Source organism: Rhopilema esculentum, chromosome 18, assembly GCF_057945365.1.
Source record: "Rhopilema esculentum isolate cy_ngs chromosome 18, ASM5794536v1, whole genome shotgun sequence".
NCBI classification, from domain to species: Eukaryota; Metazoa; Cnidaria; class Scyphozoa; order Rhizostomeae; family Rhizostomatidae; genus Rhopilema; species Rhopilema esculentum.
In genome coordinates, this window is record NC_142832.1 from 5,290,948 (window position 1) to 5,308,765 (window position 17,818).

The window sequence follows — 17,818 nt, forward strand, 5'->3', positions numbered from 1 at the left end:
TGTATAGAACAGGACGGCTCTAAGTTGCTACTCCGAGTTTCACGCTCAATTCGATCACCAGGAGAAGAAATAATATATAAATTAGTAAAGTAATACAAAAGTTATAAGATATATTGATAGGAGGACGTAATTAATTGCTGATTTAATGATTTAGTGCAGCTTACTTGTTTTTTCAAGGAAATGATTGTTGGGAAAATGTTTTCAATCATATTCTTCTTGACAATCTAAAAGAGGCAAAGATGAACTCATTCAAGAGTCAATAGAGTTAAGGAAGGGGAAGAGCATGGATTTCATTACATGTATTTTTTCAGTGATTTGCCCGTTTCTTCTGCCATTTTGGCGCTTACCACACTAATTTTTGTGTTATTTTGCAAAAGCAACTAACATCTTAGAAAACTTTCAAGCAAGATTTTCTTTTTGAATTGAGAAAAATATTTTCACAGTAAAAATATACCTAGTCCTGTGTGTCACGAGGGAAAGAAAAAGAAAACCAAAACAAGCGGTGTTCACAACAAAACCTGAAGACATTTTAGATAGCTAGTTTCCAGACCCCCTACATCAAACGGCGAAAGGACGGTACTTGATGTAAAATGTGTGTTGAAAATTTTAAATTGCTACAAAAGATTTTTCCCAAATAATCGGTAAAAACATTTCTTGTAATTTTTCTGCGGCGAGAACCAGCTATTAATCATTCTGAGTACCTTGAAAAGTTCCCAGAAAAATATCTCTAGATGTCTCAAATTGTAGTTATGTTATTTGACCTACTGAGAGCCTTTGGCTGTGGATCAACAAAATTCCTTGCCGCAACCAGGAAGCAAAATCAAAAGCCATAATGTAATTCAACTTTGCTTTTAAAGATATCATAACACAATATCTCTGTGGTTTTCACATACAAGAGTTATCCGAAGATATATGTCATTTTATCCATTCGGGGGACAAAACCAGCGTAATAAGATATAAAAGCCCTTAAGACGGCTATTAGATTTCATGAAATCAATACTATCTAATCCTTTCTTTCAATTTGTGCTTTACACTATTCAAACTCTTTGATAGTGTTTATCCTTGACAAATAAGGAAGTTTTCAAGCAACGTTGTGCAGACAGATTTTTGCAACAGAATGTGCAGTCGCGCCTGTGCCACAAGACCTGTAAACTGACCCCTCCCACACAATATATGCTTTCACTTTAGCATGGTAGAAAGAGACATCAAAACAACTCTCCTTGAGTAGTAGTAGGCGGAAGAAATGAGATCTGCAAACTGTATAGCGCTGTAGAATTAGGGCTTCCTTTCGATATGATACAAGAACTACTTTAAGCAACTTTTCAAAAAAACTTGCACAGTGGATATCCACTGAGTTGGTAATGGTTACTAATAAGTGTACATATTACGTAACCACGTACGCCAGGCTAATGGTGACTGCAAAAGGGAGGGTTAGGGTGTGGGCATAACCAATACACACTTTATCTGTAAGAATATAGTCTAAAAGAATATTGAGGACCATACTCGCTGAAATTGAAAAATAATTTAAGAAAAATGCAAAGCTGAAGCTTCATCAAGATCTAAATTGTTCGTTCCTTTGAGTTTTTTGGGAAGCAAATCAAAAGCGAGTTTCACACTCTATGTCTTGAAATAGACCAATCCGGCCTTGGAGTCATGCACACTATAATGGGACTCAGTTACACCTTGTGTTGCTTTAGAAAAATTTAAGAATAATCTTGGGCTTAGATTAATAAAAATACGAATAAGGAGGCTCCGCAAAAATTAGGTATGCTTATAAAAAAGTATGTACTTGAAGAATGGGGGGTAGCAGATGTTTTCAAATTGGGAGAAAGAAAAAACTTAGGAGGAATAAGAACTTGAAGACAGTTCATATAACATTTTGGTTTTCATAGGTCAATATGTACTACAAATGATAAGGATGATAAGGCAATGGAGCAATGCAACATATAATGACATTATCAGTGTGTCTGGCAGGTTAAGTGCCTTGCAGGTCAGTGTTCCTATAAAATGGAGAAATATGCAGAAGTAGCCATCCCTTGATCTCGGGGACAAAGAATTTTGAACCATGGTTTGTGAATTTAAACCATGGTTTATATTGCGCTAAAATGTTGACATATAGTTTTAAAAATTGTGATACTTTCCGAAAATGATGCAAAGCTCTAAATTACCTGGCTGATAACCTTGGCTCTAAGCTGCGAAGCAAGCTCCTGTTGCTCTTCGTCCATTCCTTCCTCTGGCTCAGCTGACGATCTTCCCTTCGAAATCTTTATCTCCTATTTGTCAGACAATATATAAAATTAGTAGCTACAACAATCCATTTCATCAAGAAGAGTGTCACTTTTCGTTGTATGCACATGACACTACCATCACGTGTACAATACACCACTATCACGTGTACAAGACACCACTACAACGTGCACAAGACATCACCATCATGTACACCTAACACCACTATCACGTGCACAAGACGAAACTATCACATGCATAAGACACCACTCCGAAATGGGCAAGACATCTCTCTCAGGTACACATTTGAATATTCTACGTTTTTACAACTCAAAAACTAATTTACATCACTGATCCTGAATCTAACCTTTTAGGTAGCATAAAATGCTGAAGATAACATTGTTAAGAGATGAAAATGTTATATATATGAATCGTGACTTTTTTTAACAAAATGTGCAACTGAATGTAGCTTAGAGTTTTACGAGTGCACAAAGAAGGGCGCATATCATAATAAATATCACAAATTAGGTATTATTTTACATATCGAAGCTTTATCACACGAGCCAAGGAGATGAAAAGTGAATAACAAGCTTTTTAGAAGATTGCTGTCAGTGTTTACAGAACAAAGTTACGCACACATTTAGCAAAGAAACCTGCATAAAAAAAATGTTCATTAAGTCGAAGGTCATTGAAATGTACGAAAGCACAGTATAGAATATTCATGATAGTTTATTACATTTTGTTCTGAAAAAGGTTAAATGAAATATCAAGACATGTTTGAAACTAAAACATCTAGTTGTGATGCGCTTTTTAAAAAACAGTCTCAAAGTTAAGTATAGGTTGGATAGCCAATTAATCAGCTGGCGGAATTAAACAATTAAAGTATGTTTACAAGAAATTTCAACCTGAGAGCTTATGATAGCAAATGCATCTTCAATCATTGGCTTTGACTGTGCATCAATGGCCATTGTCCCGTCGACAATCTCGCCAAAAATCTTCAAAAAAGACGAAAACTTTTACATGAATCAGCAGAATACATTACACAATATAAGTTAAATGTAAATTCTAGCTTGAAGTTGAACTGGCCTAATGATTAGCAAGTGTTGGTCTAGTGAGTAACATCGTTGAATTCAATGGTGGACCTTTGGACGCTGAGAAAGCCAAAGGAAATTTTCGGCGATTGAAAACGGCTCTCCGCATTCAAGCAGAGTAAAGAAAGCGACTGTATATTACAGTCACAATAAAAATTTATGAAATGTTCATAATGTTTATATAGTAGAAAAAACTTAAAGATTGATAAAGTTATAATATGAGTGTAAACCGACCTCGTTGCAAATTTTTCCAGTTAGTTTGAATTTCTGCTCATCATTCATGTTGCCAAGAAGAAACGTGTAAATTTGCATGCGTTTTCTGTTCGTTGAGAAGAATATATATAGTTAAGGAATTCTTGTTCCAGTTTTAATAAAATGAAAAACATATAAAGTCATGAGTTTGGACATGTCAATGAAACTTTTAACAAATAAAGACCTTTAAAAGGTTAAAAGAGAAAATATCATTGACTTGAAAAGGAATTGTATTTACAAGACTTTTTTATATAAATAGCATAAAGATTGATATAAACTCTGTGTAGAAAATAATCAGTAGCCAAAAGAAAAATAATGAAAATCAGATCATAAAAAACACAATGTCATCAGACATGAAAAGGAATTGCATTTAAAAGACCTTTTCTCTCTACAGATAGATAAGACTTCGCAAAAAATATGAATTCATAGTTCATACTCTCTTTTGCTGTCTCCAGCCAGAGAAAAACGAGTTCGTTCTAATTCTGTTTGTTGGAATTTGTTGTAGGCTGCAAGAAAAACATTAAATTAAGAAAAATATTCATCACCGTTCAAAATACACATTTTAACAATATGCTTAAATCTCAAGTAGGGTTAACAGAAGAAACAGTTTCACAAGGCTTTCTGTATTTCGAAATTTATTTTCATAGAGTGTTCAGAAGAATGGGAAAGGATGAAAAAATTTACTCTGTGGACGGGCTAGCGTCTTAAAGATGTGAAATCTGCAAAGCAGGATTGCGTTACAATAAATATGCTAGAAAATAAGCGTGAATCGAGATCCGATACAAGGAAGCTTGGTAACGCCAATAACTTAGCACGAGGACCTAAAATTCCATTTATAAATATTTTGTGCTTTGCTTAAATGAAAACAATCATGTTTACAGTCTATAGCAGAACAAGTGATTCATTTGACAACAAAAAGTAACAATGTTGGTTAAAATGGAAATGAACTATACTAATACAAGACAAATAATTTCAAAGCAAAAACAAACATAGATCTCCAACATGTTTCGAATGTGAGGAAAACTTACCACGATGTTTTGTATACGAATTAAAACAGAACAACGTTTCGATAAAATGAACAGAAAACATCGTTGGGTGTCTTGGCAGCAAAATATGCACGAGGCAGAACTCAGCTGGAAATTGAAATTGTGAAAAATTTCAATTTCAAATTTCAAATTCAAATTTCGAATTTAACCACTTGGAAAGAGTCATGATATCTGCATTTAGCAAGAAAGCAAAATGTTCAAAAGATGGTTCTTTTTTAAAAACCCCTGGAATAATACGATTAGCTCTTGATGTATAACAAACATTGGCTATCTCATAAGCACAGAAGGGATATAAACAAAAACGTCTTGATTAACCGACAAATAATAGACATGGAGACCAGTCAAACAAATTTGAGATAACTGTGTAATTTTTTCATCTGCATGCATGGAATATATATAACTCTTGTAGATAAAATGATGGACTACATTTGGGGCACTGGGTGTTGAATTTGAATTTAAAGAGCTTTTTTGTAAAAATTTGTAAGCATTTAAAGGGTTTATTTTGTAAAAATTTGTAAGCATGAAAAAAGTTGAAAAAAATATGTAAGCATTTAAAGATTCTGATTTTAACTTTCTGTCTGGCAAAGTGGATTGATGTTGTTGAAGAGATCTGATCACTGTTTTTATTCGCGGTAGTTAGTTGTGTGTAGGCACAATGACGTTATCAATGTATATTGTACATAAATCCCTAACCAAAGTTTTTTATTTCCTTGTTTTCATCTGCCAATGCAGTGATGAATCTGAAGAACAGTGAACCTTTCCATTTCACAAAATCTTCCTGAAAATAAACGGTAATAAAAATTATCTAAATGAAGGCTTTGAACACATTTGAGGTTTGAAAAATTGCATTTAGTTGGATAAATTCATTTTAGATGAAGGGAAAATATCTCACAGCAATTTATGCTGGGGGTAACACTGGTTAATTGGCAATAGTTAAAGATATAGAAGAATTCAAGGACCAAAAAATGGTTTGTATACGAGTTCTCAAGTTCAAAGTACTATCACAGAGCAGAAATAATTAAACAAAGAGCTTTGATTGATTCTCATCCTTCGCCGTTAGCCATGAACGAAAATTAACTCGTTGGGGGTCACTAAAGCCTAATATACGGATGATCTTTGCCTGTACAGAAATGGGAAGGTAGCTTGACCAATAGTTGTTTGTTGCCCTGGCACGAATACAGAAAAACATCCACAAATCAAACAACTAAGAGAACGTTGACAATCAAAGAAAGTTTCGTGCTTTCAAGTATAATTATGAAAGTCCCACATTGGTTTCAAGTCTCTTATTGATTTGTAGTATTGCTATTGGGGAGTTTTAATTGGTCTGTATGTACGGTAAAGGCTTGAAATAGCCCTTAGAATATAAAACATTGATGCTATTGTCAATGCTATTCAAGCCAATTGAATTTGAGCTAAAGAATAATCATAGGAAAACGGACTATTGCCGGAACATTTCAAATACTTCCTTGTTGTTATCAAGGAAGTCAGACTATAAACAAACAATGATTAGTCCACGTGAAAGAGATCACTTTCATTCATATCAGGTTCTAATACTAATACTTTGAGCCATATCGATTGGGTGAATCGACTGTAGTTAGTGGCTGCTATTTAAAATTGATAGAAAGCAGTTGTAAGCAAAACGAAATTGAGAATGGTCTAAAGATTCAACAGATATCAAATAAGAGGCAGGTTATAACATGCTTCTCAAGTGGTGTCTGGATGAAATCTAAAATTATCTGTTAGCTGTATCTGAATTTAGATATGACAAAATCGATACCTGTAAAAGGTGTGTAAGAAGGGTCAGTGCCTGTCTTCTGACAACAGGTTCAGGGTCCGCGAGGCAGCTTGCTATATTAGGAATGTATCTGTCCACTAGATTCGTGTATCTGCAGAAAAGAAGTTATCTCTTTAATTTAAAGTTGGCGGTTAAAAATATATAGCTTGAAAGCTAATTAGAGCCAACTGTTTAAACAAAAATACATACAAATTGCTACAGAAGTGTTAATAGCAGCACAGTCGCTCGTGTAACAGCTGGTTTAACAAACTGTTCAAACTGAACTAAAAAGGATTCCAAAAGACCCCAATAGGTCCCCATCCCCACCATCACCATCCATTCCCGAATCCAGGTGTTATCGATTCCCGACACCCGCTCACAAAATCACCACCATCCATTCCCGAATCCGGGTGTTATCGATTCCTGACACCCGCTCACAAAAATTTGCCGATTCCCGATTCCCGACTCCAAAAAAATGACGATTCCCGAAAACATCTTGGGTTCCTTCTGTTAGCATTGGATAGAATAAACGGTACCTATTGCTAAATTATCCGATTTTTCAAAGGAACTAACTTATCTCAGGTCATAGACTATCAATTGTTTCAAAAAGCTCGTTAGAACATCATATGTACCCGCAAGTGTTTCTAAAAAGATTACAAATTATAACTTTAGTTTTTTTTACATTATTTTTCTTTTTCTCTCGATCGAATATTTTCTCGATATAAAATGAGGAGCCTCAGTCTCAAGTAAGTCTTATTAGTGTCCAGGCTCCTCTCATATAAACCCAAGCTAAATAACAGTAGCTTTTTAAGCCTTTTTATAAGTGAGAAAATGAAGAGAGCTGAAATAGCACCTAGTTCTGTTTCCCTGATGATCATCCATGTAAATTAATTTGAGATAGAGTGCCTAAATGTTGGTTTCCTTCTCAAAAATTACCAATTTTGGGAAGAAGGGATGACTTGACAACATATGTTCATGAGAATTTTTAAACTTATGTAAACTTGAACTTTTTAAACTAACATATATTTCACTAGATAAAAATATGGGACTATTTCGTAAAGGAACATTCTATATACCTGACACAAAGATCGCAAAGGGCGACAATAACATTATTCTTGATAGCAGGGTCTTCTGATGTTTCCAGCTCCCGAGCAAGGGCAGCGACACATTTCTTGGCCAGGCCATCATTCTGTAGGCACAGCTTACCTATAAGATGATTCCCAATAAAAACTTTAAGAAGGACAATCAAAACTTTAAACCTATAAGAAGGACAAGCCTTGCCAGCAAGTAAACTATGTACTAACTGTTAGAATTCAATACAAAAAACTGAACAATTTAGTGAGCAGTATCAGCTCTCTTAATGTTGTTGTTGTTGTTGTTTTCGTTCTTAGAATGATGTATGGCCTAACCTGCACATGGTTGTTGAAACTTTTTAATATCCACGTTAATCGTAAATATGAAGGAATATACATTACTTGTGTTGAAGTTAAAAGGTTTATAGATGGTTTTCCTTCTGGCTTGAAGTATTTTTAACACTAACAAGACAGAATTTTTCGCAGAGCTCCTTTTTGGCAAATTATCAAAAATTCAGTGACACATATCTTGATCCCTTTTGGGACAACTTTTATGTCAAGGAGATGATTCAGTCTTTTGTCTTGGTAAATTTCCTCTAAAACCCTCGCGAGGCAAACTTTTTGATACAAAGAAAGCCATATATGCAGATTCATTCATTAGAGGAGCTGATGTGTCTAGTCCTAGTTAGATTTTCATAGAAAATAGGGAGGGAAGAAAATTTAAAAAAACCTGTGTAGTTGTTGTCACCATTTTACCAAAGTTAGATGCATAAATTGTTCAAAGAAATTTTGAAAGAATTAGCTAATCAGTCATAAATAAATAGGGGGTGCTCTCTCCTCAATTAGCCTAGCTACTGAGAGAACCCCTCCTTAAGAAATTCCCCCGCATACAATTCCTTTGTCTTCTTGATGTAATACTATATTTTGTTTCTTTTAGGTTTCTTGTGTAGCATTTATCTTTGTATTAAATAGTTAAGCATGCTTTATTTAATTGTATTTAAATTTTGTCTTTTTTGGATTGTATTTAGTGGAATTTTAAAATTATATGAAACTGAAACTGAATTGTAACTGATTTTGGCAAGAATTTTAGCAGCAAATGGGTAGATTCCCAACATTATCATTGGACAAGATTAAGGCAGAAAGAAGTGAGTTGTCCGCCCTACCTCACAATGCTGCTAGCTACGGTAAAATGGATCGTATACGGGACCAACCTTTTCAAATGTAGAAAGAAATTAATGAAGAATGGCACTCACCAAGAGTCCCAAAAGCATAGGCTTTCACGGTTGATAAAATTATCAAATTTCTGATGCTATTCTCGTTCTCACCTGTACTTCCTGCAATAGAATTAACATGAAAGCAAGACAGTTAAGCCCTGGTCAAACGATCCAACATTTCACCCAAACAACAAAACATGATGTTGGGCGAAATCTTGGATCGTTTGACCAGGCCCTCAATGAGTATTTGCTAGATGGTACTCGGCGAATCAATACATTAGTGATACACGTGCAATTTTATATAAGAAAACTGAACTTAGGAAAAATACTCAAAACAATATTTTGGTGGTACAAAACTTGTAAATGGCTTTGAAAAAAGCAAACATTTAGAAAAACTGAAGCTTTTCATTATTATTACTATCATTGAAAAATACCCACTTAATAATTTTTTTTATCTTAGTACTGAAATTTAATTAACGATATATCAATATTAAGTGCTTTTCGAAAGTAAAATAACACCAAAAACATAGCATAAACAGAAAACCTAATCAATCACAAGTTCAACTTTCAATTGCCTATATTAATTGAATCAGAAACAGGTACCTAATCGTCTTAAAGCTTTTATCCCATCTTTTAAAGAATAATTGTGAGCAGTTTCTTGAGGTTGAGGGTGATCAGCATTGTGGTTTGCCATTTCTCTAGTCATCTTAGGGGGTATGTTAATAAATGAATGTCTAAGAGTGTTTATCTGAGCCTGGTAAGCAATTCGATCATCACCACCAAGAAGATTTTTTAAAAAATTGATATACCCCCGGAAAGTTACTTTCAGGTTACAGACACAAAAGTGTCCCAAAACCAGCTAGGAAATCGACAAATAAGAATTGCCTTCAACATCTTACCTGGAGTAAAATTCAAAAGAAAATTCAATTCAAAAGCAAACCAAAGATATTTAGGCATCGTAGCCATTAGCAGTGTTTGACATTCTATTTGGGGATGAAGCTTGGTGTTTTCAAAACGACATAAAATTACTTCCTACGTTGATAAAAATACGTTGTTCTACCAAAACTTTGATGGACAGCTGGACCAAAACAAAAGCATTTACCGTGTTGTCTCTTGTATTTTATTGAAGTAAGAGGGGGAAATACTTGAGTGGGCGGGATTACAAGAGAGAATGCGGTATCAATGATTTAGCATGAAGGGTAATTATAAAAACAAAAGTTGATGCACAAACCTCCGCTGGATGGCTGTGGCAGAAGCATTGACTGTACCATGACAAACATTCTTTCACTTGTCTTTGAGGGACAAAGCTAGAAAGAAAATCTTCATTGGTTCATTGATCGAATAAGGGAATGCTGGGGGAGAGTTTAATGCTTCTAGAATATTATATGACACAGTGGATGGAATAGCTGGCACACTGGTAGCAAGTGGTTGTTCAAGATTGGGGTCTTTTCGGACTTTACAATTGTGTGGGGGAAGGGGGGATGCTTAGCAAGATGAAATACTTGTTCAGGCCAAAATACATTATAAATTAGAAAGCTACAGTTGGTACGACATTGTTTGATATAACGGTTAGAAGCCATTTAGGATCTCTTGACAATAGATACGAACTCATATTATTAAATGGAATTTACTGTTAGGTGATATTCACGTAATAATTAAGAGAATAAAGCACTTTATCTACATGTGTCAATCTGAAATGAACAGAATGACTCTAAATTCTCAAAATTGATCTTTTGATATACAAGCAATTCCTATTTTTGCCCGTTCGTATTTCCAAAAGTAATTTTAAAAAATGTTGTTATAATAAGCACAAATGTAAGGTGCAAAGAAGAATATAAATATTTCAAGCTTGTTTACCTGAGCAATATCTCCAAGGGTGACGAGTCTTTTGATGATTTCAGATTTATCAATCGGAATTGCTGGGAATATGATATCGCAATTTGAATCATAACCATTAAATATAGTCTTGCTTGGAATAAACATCATGCCAATAAACTTTAGGAAGAATTAAAAGTGAAAAATTGGTTTTTTTCAAGGTATATGAACATTAAAGCAAAGGTGTGTTTTTAGTATTTTATACACAACGGACTGAACGTTTCTTTAGTAAGCAAGCAAAAAAGTAAACATGCGAAGAAGGAAACAAACTTGTTACGAGGACAGAGCAGCCCGTGATGACAAGAAGTCAAAGTGAATAAGGTCAAAGTAGCAGCATAAAAGTCAAAGGCCAGAGATCAAGAGTTCTAGGTCAGTTTCACATCATGAAGATTGGAGAAGAAACTGAAAATGACTTTTAATGACGATTTAAGAGAAATGAAAAACGCACGAGTTATCCCATACCGTGTTCAGTTCCCAGTATGCTTTGCGATATGTCTTCTTCGCAAATAGCCAAGACCTTTTCGCATACATCTTGGAGTTTTGCTTCTCCATTTTCAACATGAGAATAGAGCTGAAGAAAAAATTGATAAACTTTTATGTTTTAAGAATTAAGGACAATTGTTCTTATCAAGGATTTTAAAAAGTAGGATTGCAAAGAGAGTTAAAGATAGATAGAAAAATACTTTGGGTCATTTTTCATTGAATAAATTTCTGACTACAGAACTAGTTATAACACAACATGAAAAACCGAGTATGGTAAAATATTAATCAAAATAAAGCAAGATTTAACACAACTTATCGTTTAAAATTTAATAAAGTTTTGTAACAGGGTGGGATTCTTTCAAAAAGTTCCTCTTGTATTGTTTCTTCATTTTGCCAAATCACTATGAAAAGTTGCTTTTTTAATCTGTCCAATACCAGACTATGGAAAACTATCGTTACCCCGTCAAATCTTAGGCTATATGAAATCTAGGATAACAAGATAAGAGAGGAAAATGGAGATATAAGAACATAACTTGTGAATTTTTCTGGGAGAAAATGTAAAGGAGTGACACGACCAGGGCAGGACTAATATCCGCCACCAGTAACACCATAGGGGAGGAGTGGTGTTGATGGGTGGCTTTGGATCTGAAAACGTGACCGGGTAGAGCAATGGCGTACAGTATTGTTCGATTGCTGCGCTGGTCATGCATACCTTAAAACTATATTCAAGGCTCTTATTCTCAAGCTTTATCAGGTTATAAGTTACCTTTGGCAGACATTGCACACAGAGAGAGATTAGTTCAGGAGGACATCGAAATTTGATGACTCTTTCTTGAATATCATCTGGAAAATCAATCAGCCAGTCAAGCAATCACTCCAATCACATCAACAAATCAATCACTACAATCATTCAATTCAATCAATTAATCAGTCATCACTGCAATAAGACAGTCTGTCAGTCAACAAATCCATCAACCAAACAACCAAATGATCTACTTCAATCATAACAATCAATCAATCATTACAGTCAATCAGTCAACCAATCAATCAATCAGCTAATCAATTACTTCAATCAGTCAATCAAGTCCTTTATGATATGGCAAGAACACATCGTAGCAAGAGTATAATTTAGTACAAAATAGTTAAAAATGAAAAGAATTTGTTAGATTTCATTAGGGTTCACCAAAGCAGAACATATACTAGACAAACAAATCATGTTAAAAGTTTTGTTCAAGAAAATATCTATTCTGCACAAAAGGCAGGACGGGGGATACCAAACATTTCTGAAAAGCATAACAGAGAATTCGTCTAATTTCTAGCGTTTATAGTCAAAACAATATTTTCCCTAATCCAGGAAAGAACAAATAAATTTTTAGATTGATAATATAACAGCTTGATTTTCTCCCAATAAAGTAAAGACATTTTTCTTGCTAGGCAGCGCAGAGTCTCAAGCTCTGGCATAAATCCGACATTTGTTATGGGTGTTGCTAAACAAGGAATTATGAGGAAAGCGAAAACGTTTGTCGATAGCACTCTACGCAGCAGAGTCAATAATTGTTTATTGATAAATTTGGTAAAATAAGAGTTATATCTTTGCTATCTTGAAATAAAAAAACGTACCAAGGAGCTTTGTTGCCAGGTCTGGAGACAGTTTCTTGGATATCGTGAGGATGGTCTTCAGTATCCTTGACATTGTCATAACATCTTCACATGAATTGTCTTCTATGTTTTTAAACCAATAATCTGTTATAATGCTTGGGTTAATTTTGTCAGATGATGACGAAACTGCAGCAATAAACAACCATGCAGCCTAGTTGAAGAAGGAAAATATCATCACTTGATCAGACCTTTAGATGCGTCTATTCAGCTCTTTGTAATTCTGTGTAACGTGTATCAGTATTTTAGAACTTCTTTAGCTGGAAATGTTAGGGAGAGGTCCAAATGGGCCTAAAAAGAAGCCCTAGCAAGCGGAGGGGGAGAAAGGCTAAAGAGAGAGGAAGGTGAGATCAAGTTAGTTTATTTAAGATTAAGAATCGGAAACAAGAATATGGTAAATCGTTAACAAGCTCAGGGAAGGACACATGAATTGTGGGACAAAGTTCATGACTTTGGCAAGGAGATTGCAAAGGGCAACTACAGGTAGAGTTCCGGTGTTTTGGCATGTTTCAGGGGACACGGGGTATTATCTCTAATCTCCTGGTAGTTGGCAATCTGGCTTTGGAAAACACTTATCAAAAGGACACTGTTTAACAACATCCTAAGCGTATTTGCTCACAATCAAAGTATTGAGAATTTCACCTTCGCATTGTTTGTATTTAAATGTGTCTGCAGGCTCTTTACCAAATTTCCATTGATCTTTCCGTTCTTGCTCCAATTTTCACAGACCAAACCAAAATATTGGCTGCAAAATTAAAATGTTGGAAATCAATTTTGTAGAAAATGGATGAAAAATAGAGAAATTTTCCAGATAGAGGAGAAAAATAAGCGTTTGCCAGAAAAACATGATTAAACAATTAGTTTCCCATTGAAACGCTGATTACAAGAAAGCATGTCAAATAGCTGCAAGAAACGTTAATCGAAGTGTTGCAACATTAAAAACTGTTACTTGTTATAATTTATTAATAAGATACTTTCACGTAACTTTATGCTTTAATGAACTTTCGCACTGCACAGTATGGCTGATTAAAAGGCTATATGGCTATACGGAAATATAATAAAAAAATTGAACATTGAAATCACAAATGATCATAATGACGGATTCACGTTGAAATTTGGATCATAAGATCTCCTTGTCTGATGACTGCAAGGAGGGTGAAACCAAGCTGGCTAAAACTGACTTGTTCAAGCATCGTTTGGTTTTTAAGACATTATATGCTGTACAAAAGATAGTTTAACAGTAATTTCTTAAAATTTGAAAGCCAGTGAAAGTTTTGAAACCACTGCTTGATGAAGACATTCAAGTATACAAAAATCTTCTTATCGGAACTTTTCTGAGGAATCCCACATGGGTATAAGTGGAAATAATTGATACTTCTGCTAACAAACCTCTGTTTTTGATAAAACTCATTGAAAAGCAACATTAACAACCATGACAAGTCCTAAGTGACTGAAAGCCTCTATCAACAGTTTGCTGGTAAACAAAACTGAAAGCCTTAAGTGCAGATTTCAGGTTAAACATTGAAAGCTTAGGACAAGACAGTACAAAGAGAAACATAGTTACCTAGACTCTTGTCCTTCGTTTCCAGCAATATTGTCTAGGAGAGTCCATGCTAGTATGTGGTCTGAATCATATGACCTGTTTGCAGGGAATAAAAAAGTCAATTAACAGGCAACTGCAACAAAAATCTTGTGATATCAATTAGAAATCGGTAAAAAAAACAGAAAATAAGAATAAACCAGCCATCTCTCAGACTAGCAAAACCAAAACTTTTTGGATGATATCTCTTGACAAGATCATTCAGAAAATTACTTACTTGTCGCTAGGCCTAATCTTCGATAGAATCAACTCTTCCAACACTCCTACGCACTGCTCTTGTGCTGTTGTCTCTCTGTCCAAAACCATGGGTAGAACACAATTTAACCAAAACCTGTGAACAGATTTAACATCAAGAATAAAGGCCAAGTTTGGCGTTAGTGCCTAAAATAAACTCATACAGCCTAGTCTATCGATGGAATCAAACGATGATGATATATAAAAGCCCAACTGTTTGGAGCTTATGTCATACATTGATATGATATCAGGCATTGCATGACAAAAAATCTCTTTCAATAATATTTTCTTGCACTATCCGTTTCGTAGCGTTTCGTAGCGTTTCGTAGCGTTTCGTAGCGTTTCGTAGCGTTTGTACTGTACTGCACTGTACTGCTTTGCACTGCACTGCACTGTACTGTAATCTAACATTACATTATCTTGCTTAGAACATGACATGTTATTACCGTATATTTTAAAACGCTACACTTTTTCGTACTGCAGTTTTTATCTATGCTCTGTTTAACTCAAGAAATCTGCTTTAAAAGAAAACGACTTACTTTTGAAGCTGTGGATTCGTGGAAAAATGTTGCAACAACTGTGTCATTGAGTGCATTACTTGCTTTCGCACTGACAATGCTGGGTCCATGCCTCTTTCGAACAACAATTTGAGATCCTTCAACAATAACATTATATATATTTTTAGCAAAAAACATGAACTGCCTTTATACAATGCTGAGCAATTCTACATATATCAAATCATAACAAACTTCTGAACTAAAATCAGGCAGCCTTGGCTAGCAATCTTTAAAGTTGAATGTACCCCCACTGAAATGGTGGAATTACAAGACCAGCATCCAAAAAATATCCAAACAAAAGGCACAGTTATATACACATTGACAATTTCTATGATTATTCAACATACTACACAGCAGCGTAGGGCTCAAATCTTGATTGGCTGAGAGCTTTCGCTAAATCACTTAGCCTCTCTTGCCGCTGAGCCAATCACAGCCCCAGTTAGTGTAAACAAACTTAGGCCAAAGCCTGAGCCACTTAGGCTGTGATTTGCTTAGTGGCGAAAGAGGTCACGCGGTTTTGCGCAAGCTGTCAGCCAATCAAATTTCAGCTCTATGCCCTATGCAGCAGCCTTCCCTGCTATAACAAGTCACTTGATTAAGACATTTTTAAATTCGTAGCCCATGAAGCACCAGGTAGCAAACACCCCCTCTTTTTAAAAAATGCGTTATTGTCCCTTTTGCAAGTACAGTCTGGTTTAGTACAAATCACTTTGATAAGGGAAGTGGGTTCTTACCAAGGTATCTATTGTAACGTCTTGACCTTTTGTGATGAATTGTGTTCAGCAATAATATTGAACATAAGAATATTAATAAAATTATCAATACTGAAACGTCAAAACATAGGAAACGATAGGAGCGATGCTGTCAGTGAGACAATGTTGTCTGGTACTTACCTCAACTGCAACAGGCATGTCCAACAGAAGTAGAACGCTATTGAATGCCTTGAAAAAAGTAATCATTCAGTCAAAAGCAAAGACATCCTTGTATTTGTTACAATATTTTCAACTATATTCTTTTCTTCATACTTCCCTATGAATTATAGATACATAAATTTTCTTTATACCTCCCTATCTATGGTACAGTAAAAATCCGCGTGTAAGATCACATTTTTTCAGAGTTTGGCAAAACAGGTTTTTGTATTATGGGGAACTTAATGATAGTTTAGGCTAAGTAGGTTCTTAATTAGGTTCTTAATCTCTACAGTGTAAATATTGTTGTTTATTATCAGAAAATAGCATTAAATCTGGTCTGTTCTTCATTCTAAATATTTATTAGTGTACCAATGTTGCCAGAAATCCACCAACAATTATATATTTCCAAAATAGTAGCAACAATTATTTCATAATAACAGTTAAAATTTAACATACATTGCGCATTTTGAGCTTCATTTGAACAATTTAATTTTCTGTCACCTTTTGGTTTTGGTAAAAAAGTATACAAATTAAAGGGTTAAACCCCACATTTAAAAACCTGTTGGAAATTATTTGGCTAAACAGGTTCTTAAATTTTGGAGTATTAAAATACAATTTCTGTCAGAAGGTTCTTAAATCCCTAGGTACTTACACGCGGGTTTTTGCTGTAGCCGATTCAGATATCAGTTCTGAAACCATTAACAAATAAATGAGAACTTTTCCGTCCATGGCTACACTTTTTAAGATATATTGATGCACGTTAGGTAAATTTGTTGTCAAAATTGAAAAACTTTACTGAATGTAGCCTGTAAGCAACAAAGCTAGTTGTGATCGTTATAGGAGTTTGATTCAAATGAGAATGTGTTGCTAGAAGCTCAGGGGGCTCGGAGAAGCTCAGATGGGCTCGGGGAACACAGATAGGATCCGGGGAGCTCACAGGAACTCCGGGGAGTTAAGTGGGGACTCCAGGGACTTAAATGAGGACTCCAGGGAGTTAAGTGGGGCGAACCCCAGGGAGTTAAGTGGGGACTCCAAGGAGCCGAGGGGGACCCTAAGGGGCTAAGGGAGACTCCAGGGAACTCAAAGGCTAAAGAAACTTCACATAGCGCTACATCCGCGGAATACCGTCCGCAGAAAGTTCAAGGTTCCCTCTTGTAATCCCGTGCCAGGTTTTTCTATTCAACCTCGAAATGTAAAACCTATTGCTTGCAAATTATTGGGCGCCCGCCCCTTTTGCTTCCCTACTGTCAGCAACATTATAGACAGCAACTTTATATACATTATATACACGAACAGGACAACAACAAGTGGAGGATGGCTTAAAAACTTGTTACCCTATATTTCGAATTATTGACAATAGGTGCAATTAGATTCTTCCATGAGGAGTTATCATCAAACAGCAACCATTTATAATTACATAGACAGGTACACTACCCGTCTGACCAGAGGAATCCCGCCAAGAGATCCAAGTTTAATGGCTAACAAAGTCGAAGGATTTTGTAAAATCCGAAGAACATCCATATAAGATTTCAAATACTTAATTCCAAATGCAAAAGGGTTTGGTACCTGAATGGCTGCCTTTCGAACCAAAACTCTCTCATCTTTCATCCGTCTTCTTATCAGGTCCAAAATCGTGACTCTATCAGATCCGCGGGCTAGAAAATATTGTCAAAAATAAAGTAATGAAACAAAGGATCAGAATTTTGAAAAATGATAAGTGAAAGGTTTTTCTCAATATATAATTGTTGATTTTATAATGTTTTGATTGTAGTTCATTATATGCTACAAATCTGCATGAATACGTGTCACAAAAGTTCAATACTGCA

General features: G+C 35.2%; 1 protein-coding gene across 2 annotated transcripts in view; it reads right to left on the bottom strand.

The window, feature by feature from the left end:
- LOC135680837 (condensin-2 complex subunit D3) overlaps positions 1–17,818 on the bottom strand; it is a 73,997-nt gene that overhangs the window by 12,044 nt on the left and 44,135 nt on the right. For both annotated transcript variants that reach the window (XM_065195039.2, XM_065195038.2), the window contains exons 15-35: positions 17,559–17,647; positions 15,975–16,022; positions 15,064–15,179; positions 14,508–14,621; positions 14,255–14,329; positions 13,333–13,435; positions 12,655–12,844; positions 11,801–11,877; positions 11,014–11,122; positions 10,534–10,595; positions 9,908–9,983; positions 8,716–8,796; positions 7,466–7,595; positions 6,393–6,501; positions 5,309–5,393; positions 4,598–4,702; positions 4,006–4,075; positions 3,552–3,636; positions 3,132–3,221; positions 2,169–2,273; positions 165–224 (exon numbers count right to left, since the gene is read on the bottom strand). In XM_065195039.2, the coding sequence (XP_065051111.2) occupies positions 165–224; positions 2,169–2,273; positions 3,132–3,221; positions 3,552–3,636; positions 4,006–4,075; positions 4,598–4,702; positions 5,309–5,393; positions 6,393–6,501; positions 7,466–7,595; positions 8,716–8,796; positions 9,908–9,983; positions 10,534–10,595; positions 11,014–11,122; positions 11,801–11,877; positions 12,655–12,844; positions 13,333–13,435; positions 14,255–14,329; positions 14,508–14,621; positions 15,064–15,179; positions 15,975–16,022; positions 17,559–17,647 (1,979 nt within the window). The remainder of the gene's footprint in view (positions 1–164; positions 225–2,168; positions 2,274–3,131; positions 3,222–3,551; positions 3,637–4,005; positions 4,076–4,597; positions 4,703–5,308; positions 5,394–6,392; positions 6,502–7,465; positions 7,596–8,715; positions 8,797–9,907; positions 9,984–10,533; positions 10,596–11,013; positions 11,123–11,800; positions 11,878–12,654; positions 12,845–13,332; positions 13,436–14,254; positions 14,330–14,507; positions 14,622–15,063; positions 15,180–15,974; positions 16,023–17,558; positions 17,648–17,818) is intronic.